At 40.4% G+C, this 14,447-nt stretch overlaps 1 protein-coding gene across 1 annotated transcript in view; it reads right to left on the bottom strand.

Annotated features, from left to right (window-relative positions):
* LOC126471404 (bifunctional glutamate/proline--tRNA ligase) overlaps window positions 1-14,447 on the bottom strand; it is a 252,116-nt gene that overhangs the window by 149,362 nt on the left and 88,307 nt on the right. Inside the window, exons 7-9 of the mRNA XM_050099536.1 lie at window positions 4,599-4,770; window positions 4,275-4,508; window positions 1,040-1,184 (exon numbers count right to left, since the gene is read on the bottom strand). Coding sequence (XP_049955493.1) covers window positions 1,040-1,184; window positions 4,275-4,508; window positions 4,599-4,770 — 551 coding nt within the window. The remainder of the gene's footprint in view (window positions 1-1,039; window positions 1,185-4,274; window positions 4,509-4,598; window positions 4,771-14,447) is intronic.

Raw genomic sequence — 14,447 nt, 5'->3', positions numbered from 1 at the left:
ATGGAACGGTTACAGGCGCGAAATATTGCTGTGGATACGAGCATGACAAAGCTTCTGCTATATTAGCTTGTTGAAGAAAATAAGTCTGTGACACCTACAAGCTCTTGTGACTGTGGATGCCTCATGGTGGAAAAAGGTCGAGCATGATGAAAACTTTACTTGAGCAGCACGGAAAATGAAAGTATCATTAGTGACCATGAACAGCTGATGATTTGCCTTTCTGGTGATGACAATGAGGATAATTTTGGCGCTGATTCTGACAACAGTTACAATGGGGAACTGGACATAATTGCACCACTGTCGCCGTAAATTGGTGAGTAAAAAGCTATGAATAATGAAATGATAATTAAATGGACACCCTAGCTGCAAACAGACGTTGATGTACTTCATTGGGGACATGTTGAAAATGTTTAATTATCATTTCATTTCTAGCAAAGCTGCATGGTCATCCACGGTAACTGTTCTTTCGGGAACAGATACTACCATCATATATAGCTATGAATAATGGTTATTTGTTGCATCACTGTCATAATAAAACCTAGAGTGAGAAGTTGCTATCTCAGTTATTATTTACTTTTGCAAACTACATAATCTATTGCTTTCAAGATACTGGTCACTATCAAATGCTTATTTCCTGTATTTCCTTCGCTCCATTATGGAAAGTGTGTGCTTTGTTATACTTGTATCTACAGTATTATGTAGTTGTTTCTTTCCTGTCACATTGTGGTAGCAACTGAAAAATCAAAATTGTTATTGCTCATTAGCTTATATTTACAAGGTGGAACGGAAATCCATATCGTCTGCTACGTGTATAGAGGCTGCTGTTGCAACATTGCTATTACAGTAGAGCCAATGTAACTTGATGTAACGCGAACTGTCAAGTGCAATTTTTCTCCAGTGCATGTGTAATATTTCTTTTACCACACATTTGTTACTGCCAGCTAAACTCTTGGTGTATGACATATGGCCCTTCCTTTCTTTTTCTTTCCTGAGGGATAACACCACCAATAATAAATGTTCTTGCTTGTTTAAAACTCACCTTTTTATTAATAGCCCATATTTTATCCCACTCCATAAGTACGACAGATCGGGATGAGCCTTGGGCCACAATAAATTGCTTGAGTCCTTCTACTGTCATACCATGACGCAAGATGCCTCTAACTGTTGGAAACCTTGGGTCATCCCTGGAAAATAAAGTTACAGTAATATGTTTCTTGAAGTTCCCACAATGGATAGAATATCTCATCATTTTTCAGGCATGCATCCTTGTCCTATGTACTTTTTGCACACTGAAAAGGAATTTTACAAATACTCTCTTTCGTAAAATCAGATAATCTTTCACTCATCCCGGAAGAGCTGCAAGTTTGAAGACGCTATAACAGCATTGTTTAAGCATGCTTAACTTCCATTTTCTTTTCATCTGATAATCAATATTATGAACAGATTGATGCTATTGGCATGGATAGCTCTCTCTCACCAAAGGTAGATAGTTTATTTATGAAGGTATTTGAAGAAAAAGCATTAGATTCACAGCTACCAATTTATGCTTTTAGATGTCCATCTGCCACCATCTTTCACAAGCTACAAGCACACTGAAAACTTTTGTCCTGGATGCATGCCCGAAAGATGACTCATAAGTTTGTATTTTTAAAGTGCAAAGTGTATATATTCCAAAACAAATGAATATATCTTTCACTCATAATCTCGTAAATAACCCATATATCAAGCAGTGACAACCATGTTATGTCACAACAAACCTACAATAATACTACAAACAAAAACATAAAAAACCAGAAATTCATCTGCTGATATCAGTCCACGTACAGCAAGATATTAAAAAAATTAATATGAACACAAGATTAAGAACCACACTTGATGAGGTTTCCCCATGGAGTACAGATTGTGCTGGAAAAATATATGAAGTTTTGAACAGTGAAGAAAGATTGGTGCCCTCCAGGCTGAACTAGAAAATGTGTATTCTGCACTTTATAGATTAATTTTGGAAAGGAACTGGAAAATAGCAACAAGTAAAAAGCAAAGATAAAAATGTGCATGCAAACATACCAGTAATTCAACCAAGGAACTGAATGACTTGTTACTTGGAATAGGAGAAGAGCCTAAGGTAGTTTCTTTAGGGGACAGCAGACTCATACAGATAGCATTAATGCATGTTTGGAAGCAAGATCTGCCAGGAGGGCTATAAGGCAATTGTTACAAGAAAAGCTAGTTGTAAGTTAGGTCACATATTTAGTGAAATTAAAAGCTAAACTAGCAAGATTATATGGAACATATGGGCCTTATGCAGAGATTTTGATGAGTAGCCTTAGAAGCCCTCAGTACGAGGCAGGAAACAGCCTGCATTATGACAGATTATAACAATAAAATACGTGAAATAGGAGCAGCAACAGCATGTACACAAACAATTGAGCTTTCTGCAGGTTCCACTATGCCAAGACCAACAGTAAATTATTGTAACTGTCAGCTATGTGACAAAGAAAAGAACTTATTGCTGTTGGCTGCAGATAAGTCTAATACTTCGGTTGTGTGTCGTGTAGCAACAGGGAAAATCGAAAAAGAAGAGAAGGGGGGATGGTATGGCTGAGAGAGAGAGAGAGAGAGAGAGAGAGAGAGAGAGAGAGAATTGTGGGGGAGGGGTGCAGCATGTCACAGACAGGCAGCTTTGAAAAAATGAAACAGACCAAAATATTGTGTCCAACATTTTCTAGAACAGTCTAATTTGTTTATCAGTGAATTGATTGAACACAGTAGATGAGATTCCAGCAATATTAGGAAAAGAACAGATAGCTATTCACCATAAAGATGACACAATGAGTAGCAGAGAGGTACAACGAAAAGACAGTTACACATATAGCTTCCGGCCATAGTCTTCTTCTGTAAAGAGAAGAGACACACACACACACACACACACACACACACACACACACACACAAAGCAAGCATACCTCCCACACATGACTGCTATCTCCAGCAACTCCAACTGCTCATTTGTGTGCGAGGTGTGCTTGCTCGTCAGAATGTGTGTATGTTTTCTTTTTTGAAGAAGGCTTAGGCTGAAAGCTAAACGTGTAACAGTCTTTTTGTTGTGCCTGTCTGCAACTCAACATGTCACCTCCATACTGAGTAGCAATCCTTTCCTTAATGTTGTAGATAACCCAATCTGGACTCTCCACTGATAGATGAGGTTCATGTATGTTTAGAAAATTAGCTGTACTCTGAAGAGACAAATGTTCTGTGCATTTCTGAACAGCACACAACAACAAAGAGGCTTATAGCCTAAAAGTTTCAGTGTAGGGGAATCATTTCATTCCACAAATAACTCAGCATGTTCCTTTGTATAACTCTTCATCTATTTATTCTTAACATAACAACTCAATAATTTTTCCTGGAAAAGCTTAAATTTTTGAAATGAATGTTATTAGAAACGACTGCTATGAATCATACAGTTAAAAAAACAAGTAAAAAGTGATGCTGAATAATTTGAACAGCGCATGAAGGACAGAAAGTGGCAGTGGCTTGGGAAGAAAACAGAACTACCCATGTGGTGTAATTTTGGGCCAACTCCTACTCCTTTATTAGTGGGCAAACATAAATTTAGCACAATTTGTACATTTTGCAGAACTGAAAGGAACATAATACTGAGCTTCTCAAACTCTTAAGTCCAGCAACTTCTGTTCCTTACTTACATCACTTGAGAGTATGGGGAGACAAATGAATCAACATCTTAACACGTTTGTCTATATACACCCATTTCTGTATTATGGTATTATTTTCTGTTGTAAATTGTCACTTGGGAGAGAGAGCAGTGGGGGAAGCATAATGACAATAGTATGTAGTTCTTATTAAATTAATTTTGTACACATCTCTTTAAGTGAGGCATTCTACCTGCACCATCAGAGCATATATACATGTTTTTTTCAAACGAAATTCATCGTAACTAATACCTGTGCTAACGACAACACAACTCTCAGATTAATGTGAACCTACAACACCTCTGCTCGCACTGACAAAGACATGTTAAGAAAGAACCATTGATTTGAATGTCATCCTTCAGTTTCAATTTCCCAGTTTTATGGTCCACAAGCCGAGTCATTATGTGAGCCCATGAAGTTTGACAGGTACCTAAAATTGTGTGTTGAGTATGTCTATTTTATGACAGTATCTACGGTACTACAGAAAATGCACATCACAAAACTGTTTGTTACCTTTGATATAGGTCAGTGACTTGAAAATATTCTTAAAATGGCTGGAACTTACCATCCATCAACCAGTCCCCTTTCAACAAACCAAGCAAGTTTCCTCTTAGATAGAACTGTGTTTGTCATATTAAGTCTACTGTATTCCCATATGTATGGTTTCCGCAAGCCAAGAACATCTATAAACCAATAAAATTGTTCATCACGATCATGGTACTCAGTTGTTCTTAGACAGTGTGTAACACCTTCAATACTGTCTACAATGGGACAGGCAAAATCATATGTTGGGTAAACCCTGCAAATAAGCAAGTCACATTACATTATTCTACAGTACAGAAAATAATTGAAATTACATTTTCCACATCATTATATAAGCACTCCTTACTTGTACTTGGTTCCAGTTTTGGGATGTGGCTCATTTTTGCACCTGTAAATTGTTGGATCACGCATACAACCAATGACAGAATTCATATCAATTTTTGCACGTACACAACATTTTTGGCCAAATTCTGTTCCCTGCTTCATTTCGGTCCACATCTTTAAATTCTGTTCCACACCTGAAGGGAAAAAAAGGAAAAAAATCTGAAGTTGCATGCCTGTAACAGTGCCTGATAACAACTTCCCAATAATCTATTTACTTGAAATAACAAAAGTTGACGATTAAATAAAAAATGCATTTTAATGCCAACAATATCACTTTTAAAGTAATTAGTTTTTTATGGTGATTTCCGCAGCATCCTTTAGCACTGGTGGCAATTGCTTCAAATGCAGCACACACCATCACCTCAATTACCTGTTTGCCAAATTACAACTAAACATTATCCAAGAGCAAATTACTACATTTCTCTTCCAAATCGATCCACTCCTCATCTACACAATGTTCCGGTCATCATTTTACATCTATCACATACTTTCCCACAGAGATGGCTGATGGGTGAATGAATATTCTCACATCATAGAACTATCCTACAGCCCACAGCACAATTTCTTCCTGCATCACCATTTCCCAAATTTGCAACATAATATCCACAGTTCTCTTTACAACCATCTATTGCTTTCATTTGTTCCTTTCCTGAATCTATTTAACATTTCACTTTTTTTTTCTGTTAATCAAACTCCACCCATTTTTCCTCCAATATTCCCCAGTGTTACCCACCACTCATTGACACCGCGTACATTCCCCCCCCCCCCCCCCCCCCCCCCCCCCCTCTCCTCATGACATCCCATCCCAAATGGATCCCTTCTCCAACGATCTGTATCAGTTCAGGGCAGTATACTTATCTCGCTAGCTGAAACCCAGTCCCACAATTGGTTTCTTACTTGCTGCTTAAACTATGGACACCCCCCCCCCCCTCAGCCTAACCACAAAAATTCCCTTTTCTCTGGATGCCAACTTCCTTTTCACAAAGACCTTAAAATACAGGGTGTACATAAAGTCTGGGAACACTTTCAATTATTTACTGCACAAGAACCAAACAGTGTACAGATATCACGCATATGTCATTTTGAAAGTTTTTTTTTTCCATGTATACCGCCATAGTTTGGTAATTTCCTGATAGTCAGTGCTAGTTGCAAACATGACGAGTTCAGGTGCGGAGCGAGCTTTCTGTGTGTTGGAGTTCGAAAAAAACAAGTGTGCTACAGCAGTTCAACAGATGTTTAGAACGAAGTATGGTAAGAAGCCACCAACAAGGAAGGCCATTTACCACTGACACAATAAATTTGTTATGACGGGTTGCTTGTGCCCAGCAAAGAGAAGCACACGTCCCAGTGTGAGTGAAACGAATGTGGAGTGCATACGAGAGACATTCATAAGGAGTCCAAAGAAATCGGTGCGTCGTGCATCCTGTGAACTCTAAATTGCTCCAATGACAGTGTGGAAAGTCCTGTGACAGAAACTGTCTATGAAACCATTCAAGTGAACAGGCATAATTGCCGAATCTGGGGTACAAAGCATCCACATGAATGCTTTGAATTTGAGCATGTTTCCCCAAAGGTAAATTTTTTTATGCATTGTCACAATGAAAATTGTACGGGCCATTCTTCTTGCTGAGAGCACTGTCACTGGATGTTTCTACTTGGACATGTTGCAGCAATGGCGGATGCCTAAAATGCAATCGGATTCTCTGTTCGTCTTTCAGCAGGATGGGGCTCCACCACACTTTCACCGTGAAGTTTGTTGGTATCTGCACACGGAGCTGCCGCATCGACGGATTGGCTGTGCTACAGAAAGGATAGCTGTTTCATGAAATGGCCTCCCTGATCACCAGATCTCACTTCATGTGACTTTTTTCTGTGGGGACACATTAAAGATCTGGTGTATGTACCGAGCCTCTACCACATGATGTAGAACAGCTCTGGGAGAGAATACAGGAAGTGACTGCCACAGTCGACGATGCCATGTTATGACGGGTATGGCAAGAATTCGATTACTGTATTGTCGTCTGCTGGGTCACTCATGGTTCCCATATTGAATGTTTGTAAAAAAAACTTTCTGAGTTTCTCTTCAAAATGCAATATATATGACATCTGTACAATCTTTAGTGCTTGTGCAATAAATAACTGAAAGTGTTCCTGGACTTTATGTACACCCTGTATTTAGCTTCTGCCTGTATCTATCCCTCACAACCTTGATACTACAGAAACAAATCTCCATAGCACAGGCATTATTGAACCATCTCTTCTACCTGTGCATTCTCTTACAGTGCAACCAAACTACTAAGCAATATCTCCCAAACTGAAATCCTTGCTCTCCAACAACCAAAAGAGCACTCCAGACATCACCTCCAAAAACTATCAAATGTTTCAATGACCTGTTCCCACCTCAAAGCACCACTACTCATCAACACCCACAGTGAACCACCTCCTCAACCTCTTAATAGCACCCAGTTCCTGTCTGCCCTATCACACCAAACTACCTTCCAACATCCCATTAAACCCAAAACTAAACAAACCCAAAATACTGTTGTCAAACTATACACCAAATGCCTCAATAGTACAGAAGTTCCAGTCCTGCACAAAGGCCTCACCTTCTGCCCCAAATCAAAGTTCAAATCATGCTGGATTTGTCAAAAACCTACTCTCCTTCTGATATCTACAGTGAACATTTCTTTACTACCAATTCCTGGGACCAAATTCAAACTAATCCCAACAACAAACCTTTTCTCTCTCAGAACATGTCACCATCCAACTGTGACCCATCCATCTCCACCTACCCATCCCTGGCTACATCCCAGGAATTCCTTACCTTAAATTTGGCTTCACCATCCTTCCCCAGGTTTCTCCCTTTGAACACAAACTTCTCAATGAAATGAAACGATGGTTTGGCATTACTTGTTGGGAGATACCATCTGACAATGTTCGGTCGCCTGGTGCAAGTGTTACTTGGCACCACTTCAGAGACAATCTCCAAATGGATGGGAACCAAACCAAGAACCCCAAGATCTAGAGACAGTGATACTGACTATTAGAGCAGGAGCGGACACTTCTCACTGGAAGAAAGAACTGCCACCTGCAACCTCAAGCCAGGCAATCATCTAACCATCTGCAACCTCAAGATAGACCCTGATCTAACCATCCTCCTAGCAGACAAAAGCACCGCACCACTGTCACATTGAACTGCAGTGATTGCCTTACCAGAGGTATCTGTCAACTGTCTCCACCTATTAGCCCAGCCACAGTGAACATATCCAATCCCCAATCAAATCCTGAGGCTCATCCCAGAGTCTCTCCTGCTGAATCTCTCCCCTCCTCATCCAAAGAGCAACCCCCCCCCCCCCATCCCCACCAACATCCCCACCCATAAACCACCTATACGCTTCCCAAGATCCATAAACCCTACGATCCTGGACATCCCGCTCGCCCACAGCCTGGCCTCTCATATCAAAAGGTACAAACCACTTCTTTCACCAACTTTAGAAAATCCCCACCCAATTATCACCTGAATCCCTACTTGTCACTGTTGATGACACTCCAAACCCACCATCTCATACCTTACACATCTAATTAATTACATCTACACACATAACTACATCTCCTTTGGGGGAAAGATACATAAACCAATCAGTGGCACACCTGTGGGCACCTGCAGAACATGCCTCTAATGCCAATCATTTTATGGACCATTAGAGGAAACCTTCCTTGCCTTCCAAAGCCCTTTGTTTCCGGTTCATTGATATTTTCATGATCTGCACCCTGGATCAAATCACCCTATCCTCATTCCTTCACAGCTTCAACACCCACACTCCTACCCCTTCTCAGTCCAATGTGCAATCATCCTGGAGATTGACCTTCACCTCTCAAATGGCTCCATCCAGATCTCTGTGTATATGAAGCCCACTAACCATTAACAGCACATGCATTTTGATAGATGCCATCCCTTCCACACCAAAATATAAGCCTTTCACTCATGGATGGCACATCTGCCATGTTGAGAATAACCATGCTCAATATACTAAAGGCACTGTCCCACAAATCTCGTCCAAAAACAAATTTCCCACACCATATCCTTATCACTCCCTAGAACCAGTTGCAAAGGATCATGCCCTACATCACTGAGTATCATCCGGACTGGAGGAATTAAACAATGTTCTTCACTGGGACTTTTGACATTCAATCATGGTGCCCAGAAATGATGGACCTCCTACTCACTCCTCCTAAAGTGGCATCCCGTCACCCACCTATAAGCTAAATCCACCCCCTAGCCTTGCGGAATACCCAGACGCAAGACTGTCTGATTCACCTCCTCAGCACATCTTAATCCAACCCCATCATAAGTTTATTCCATCCCAGATAATCAAAGGCAGGGCCACCTGTGGAATCAGTCGTGTTATATACCAGTTCCATTGCAATTTCTGCACAGCATTTCATGGGGGGCATGACCACTACCTGACAGTCCACCAGAATGAATGGCCGCAGCAGACTTGAGTCCCTAGTGGTAGAACACACTGTTGAGCACAACATGTTAGGTTCAATGGCTGTTTCACAAACTGCACCATCTGGAATCTTCCTAGAGTTTCACAACCTGTGCCATCTGGGTCCTTCCTCATGCGCCAACTTTTCGAAAGTACATAGATGAGAGTTATAACTGTAACACATCTTTCGTTCTCGAAATCCTCCTGGCCTCAATCCTACTAATCCCCTGCATTCACATCTGCTTCCTCACAGGCCCTGCATTCACATCTGTTTCCTCACAGGATTCCCTTCCCCTGTTTTGTCACCTCTTCCAAATCCTCTCCCTTGTGTCATCATTACTGTCACCATGCACAGCACAAACTCAACAATTCCTGCATGTCGCATTCTTATAATATGTGTTTCTCCCTTCACCCACTCCAAATGATACAACCCCTAACCCCAGTCTACCTGCTGAACTGCAGTCTCAGCATTGTGTATTCAGCAGTCACAAATCAGCTGTACAGGTGTGTGTGGGGGTAGGGTGGTCAGGGGTATAGGGGTAGGGGGCTGGGGCAGGTGCGCTCTAACTTGAAAAACGATTAGTCTAAAAGCTGGCAAAGTTTTCAGTCTTCTTGCATGCCAGTCAATGACTAAATGCTTTTGATACCATGTGAGTTGTTACTTTTACGAATAAATTATTTACATTCTATCAGAAATTTGTATACCAAAATAAAGACTTCTTGTTACATTTTCCAGTGTGCTATTCATTCACTGACAGCAGAAGTCCCATTTTAAGATCCTAATAAGTTAATTTGCGTTAGTAATGACACTTTCTAATACTGAATGCCTTTTAAAAAAGCTGAGAATGTTTTAATACACGGTGTCGGAAAAAAAAAGACTCAATTTTAAATAGAATTATTTATTAGGTTATTAGGAAGAAGGGCTTAACACCAATAAATTGCATACTAAATTACTCAGAAAAGACAGAAGTTTATAAAAATACATCATAAATGTTCAATATGTCCTCCGTTGGCTGCACGGATGACATCTAGCCGATAGCCGAATTCATCGCAAACTGAGCATAAGGTGTCTTCTGTCACTGAAGCTACAGCAGCTGATATAATGGTTTTTAGTTCATCAATGTCACTAGGTAAGGGAGGAATGTAAACACATTGTTTAACATATCCCCACAGGAAGTAATCACATGGTGTTAAGTCAGGGGACCTAGGAGGCCAAGAGTGTACAGCCTGGTCTCAAAGTTCTGTATGTCTTATCCAATGCTGAGGCATGTTGGCATTGAGGAAACTGCGCACATTGTTGTGCCACTGTGGTGGTGCTCCATCTTGCCGATAGACGAAATCGTCAGAGTCAAGTTGTGGGAATAACCAGTTCCATAGCATTGCAAGATATGATTGTCCTGTTACGGTTTCTTCCTCAAAAACGTAGGGTCCATAAACCTTGCTATGCGGAACAGCACAAAAAACATTTACTTTTGGTGAATCACATTCGTGTTCAATTGTTTCAAGAGGATTTTCAAGCCCCCATATACGCACATTATGTGGTGAACCTTACTGCTAATATGGAAAGTTGCCTCATCATATCAACCATGACATAAAAGTGTCATCTTCCATGTCCTCTAGACTAGTATTGCTGAAGTCCACTCACTTCACTTTACCAGTATCTCGAAGAGCTTGTACCAGTTGTAATTGGTATGGCTTCAGGGCTAAATGACACCGTATCACACACCACACTGTCATGCGTGGAAACACAAGTTCTCAGCTAGCACGATGCATAGACTTGTGGGGGTTCCACTCAAATTCTCGACAGATTTGTTCCACTCTATGCTCAGGAATGCGTGGACAGCCAGGACTTTTGTCTTCACACAGGCACCCTGTTTCTTCAAACTGTTTATATCACTGTCAAATGTTCTTTAGTGATGGTGGTTTAGCACGAAATCGAATATGAAACGCCTGCTGAACTGCGATCACTGATTGACTACGACTAAATTCAATAACACAATATGCCTTCTGTTGCGCAGACGCCATTTTGTGCGAGTCTGGCTGCACATTCCAGGTCAGCACTCGTAGCGACATCTAGCAGATTTTTTCTGAAACTCTAGACAATGCCAATTATATCTAGTGCTGCTTCAGTTACCTAGTGATATTTGTCTCAATATTATTAAAAGTTAAAATTGGGTCATTCTTTTTGGGATCCCTGTATAACAACATACTTTTCGCTTACAAATGAACTTCATTATCCGAGGCCACTCAGTGTTAGAAGATTAATAGTGTCCCACATACATCAAGATATTTGAACATTCAATCAATACACGAGGACTGAGGGAAGAAACAACTTGTGACCTATCTAGGGGACTGACTTGCTGTAGGTAGGTAGACCACTAAAATTCAAATCAGAATGGTTGGAGAGGGAGCTCATTACCACTTCTCCCATATACACTAAAGCTCCACAGAAACTGGTATAAGCTTCCGTATTCACATATAGAGATATGTAAACAGGCAGAATATGGCACTGTGGTTGACAATGCCCATATAAGACAACAAGTGTCTGGTGCAGTTGTTAGATTGGTTACTGTTGGTACTATGGCAGGTTATCAAGATTTAAGTAAGTTTTAACATGGTGTCACAGTCGGCACATGAGAGATGGGACATAGCATTTCCGAGGTAGAGATGAAGTGGGGATTTTCCCCTATGACCATTTCACAAGTGTACCGTGAATATCAGGAATACAGTAAAAAATCAAATATTTGACATTGCTGCAGCCCGAAAACGATCCTGTAAGAATGGGACCAACGACGACTGAAGAGAATTGTTCAACATGACAGAAGTACAACACTTCTGCAAATTGCTGCAGATTTCAATGATGGGCCATACCCAATTGTCAGTGTGCGAGCCATTCAACTAAACACCATTGATATGGGCTTTCAGAGCTGAAGGCCCAATTGTGCACCCCCGATGACTGCATGACACGAAGCTTTACGCCTCACCTGGGCCCGTCAACACCGACACTGGACTGTTGGTGACTGGAAACATGTTGCCTGGTGGGATGAGTCTTGTTTCTAATGTTTCGAGCAGATGGATGTGTACAGGTATGGAGACAACCTCATCAATCCATGGACCCTGCATGTCAGCAGGGGACTGTTTATGCTGGTGGAGGCTCCGTAACAGTGTGGGGCATGTGCATTTGGAGTGATATGGGGCCCTGATACATCTACATACGTTCCTAACATGTGACATCAGGGTGTATATGCGGGCAAGGAAAAAAATTACCTGATTTCCCGGTTAAAAATACACTTTCTCCCGGGTGAAAACACACTTTTTCCGTGTTAAGTGACACTATATTTTTCCTGTAAAACTTATCAGTCCTTTGAATGGTTATGGGTTTATATATGGGCATTGAATTTCCCGGAACCTTAGAAAACGAAACTCAAGGAAAAAAGAATCGTTTTGGAAACATCTTTTAAGTGCAGCAACATGTATGCTGCATATTTTCGTATTACAAAAGTATACATTGGAACTCAACCAAACACCGCATGTTACTATCCAAATCATTGAAATCGAGATTGCGATGTACTTTTGTAAGCCAGTCATAGCTCATCTCACGTGATCTTGCTGCCGATGTCAGCGGATATTCAGAACATGGGACACGTGATGTAATCAGCCAACAGCAATGTCACTGTTAAGTAGCATGAACAGACAAACAGAGAAAGTTAATAGTTTAAATTAATATATATATATAGTGCTGCTACAAGAAAAGCAAAGCTTCCACATATAATACTGGTCTCATTAATAAGCTACAAGAGAAGCTAAGCTTTCGCATATAATGTTGATCTTTTTAGCGCGTGTTACACTTTAAGATATACCACACAAATGTGCCAGTAAAATTTTTAATAATGACATAAATGTCTGATCTTCAGGGTTTGAAATTCTTTTAAATAGCTCGTCATCAAAGAGTTGATTCTTAAATGAGAGTCAAATGCTCTGTAATTTAAGAAATTCATGGTACATTCTTGCACATGTTTCAACTTACGTAAAAGGATATTTACTTTGAAAGTAACGCTTTTCAAACCACCATTCGCAATATTTTTCCGCGACCTGTTAGAAATATGTTCGTTTCAGCAGTTGCCAGAGAGCGCACATAACAGGCGACACCACGCTTGTGCAGCTAGCATGACGCAGGAAGCCTGTATGTACGTACGTGTAAAACATTGAAAGATCATACATCATAAAAGAAACAAGACATCAGAGGATACTTCAAGAGCATCGGAATTTCATAAACCATACTAAAATGTGCACATTTAAAATGCATACTTAAAAGTGCGCACTCGTATACCTAGATTCCCAGTGAAGTAGACCGCGACCTGATACTAAGATTTTCAGTGTCGTCTTCAGGATGTAAATTTTCTTGGAGCACCAGTATTGTATTGTATCATGTTTGGTTCTTTATTATGGCATAATGCCATACGAGCTAGAAGATGAAAACGTGCACTTCAAATGCAGCGAACAGTTGAAACTAGCCAGTACTGTGGAATTAAACATTTTGTTTCAAATACATTGACTGCCTCTGCCGAAAAGGCTAATAAAAGTCAAATTTCTTCAGCAAACAGACAAAAATAACTTCATTGTTCTACAAGGCGATTAATGCTTGAAAGGTGGAAATAAAATAAAATCTGAAACTAATAACATATTTTAGCCTTCCGTAATTATGTGAATGTATTTTAATTCACTTGATAGCACCCAGCCACAGATATCCGCTTTGTTTTCATTTGACATGAGAGTAAATGAAGAAATGAAGGAAAAACAGCAAAATCACTAAATGTAAACATGGGTCACATGGAGACTACCCACTATAACTCTGAATGCTCTGCGCATCAGCCCCGGATCTACGATATTTGCTAACTGGATCAATAGGGGGGGGGGGGGGGGGGGGGGGGAAGGATCTGAATTTTCAAAAATATGTTCATCTTGTAGCGCACATCTTCCTGAAAAGTCTGAAACATAAAACATATGTGTTCGAGGAAATGTAAGACATGTTGTTTGGTCTTAAGTGTGCCAAAGCGCAGTGCCACGCCTCTTCAGACAGCATTCTTCCATCGCACATCACTGTATTTCGCTTTGTGATATTGAAACATGTATATTTTGTAATGGATGCCATCGAACTAAATTCACGACAGTGGAGATTAGAATGATGTCCGGTAGTGCCTCTCCTGCTCCCAGTCAGCCGGTTTGACAGCAAAAAAAATCGAAATTAATAGTGAGTGGGATTATTTGTAATCGGGAGAACAAGAACTCTTAAGAAAATATGCACTCTTTATTGCCTATTA

The sequence above is a fragment of the Schistocerca serialis genome, chromosome 1 (genome assembly GCF_023864345.2).
Source record: "Schistocerca serialis cubense isolate TAMUIC-IGC-003099 chromosome 1, iqSchSeri2.2, whole genome shotgun sequence".
NCBI lineage: Eukaryota > Metazoa > Arthropoda > Insecta > Orthoptera > Acrididae > Schistocerca > Schistocerca serialis.
The sequence above is the reverse complement of the archived record's forward strand: the minus strand, read 5'-3'. Positions and strand labels throughout refer to the sequence as shown.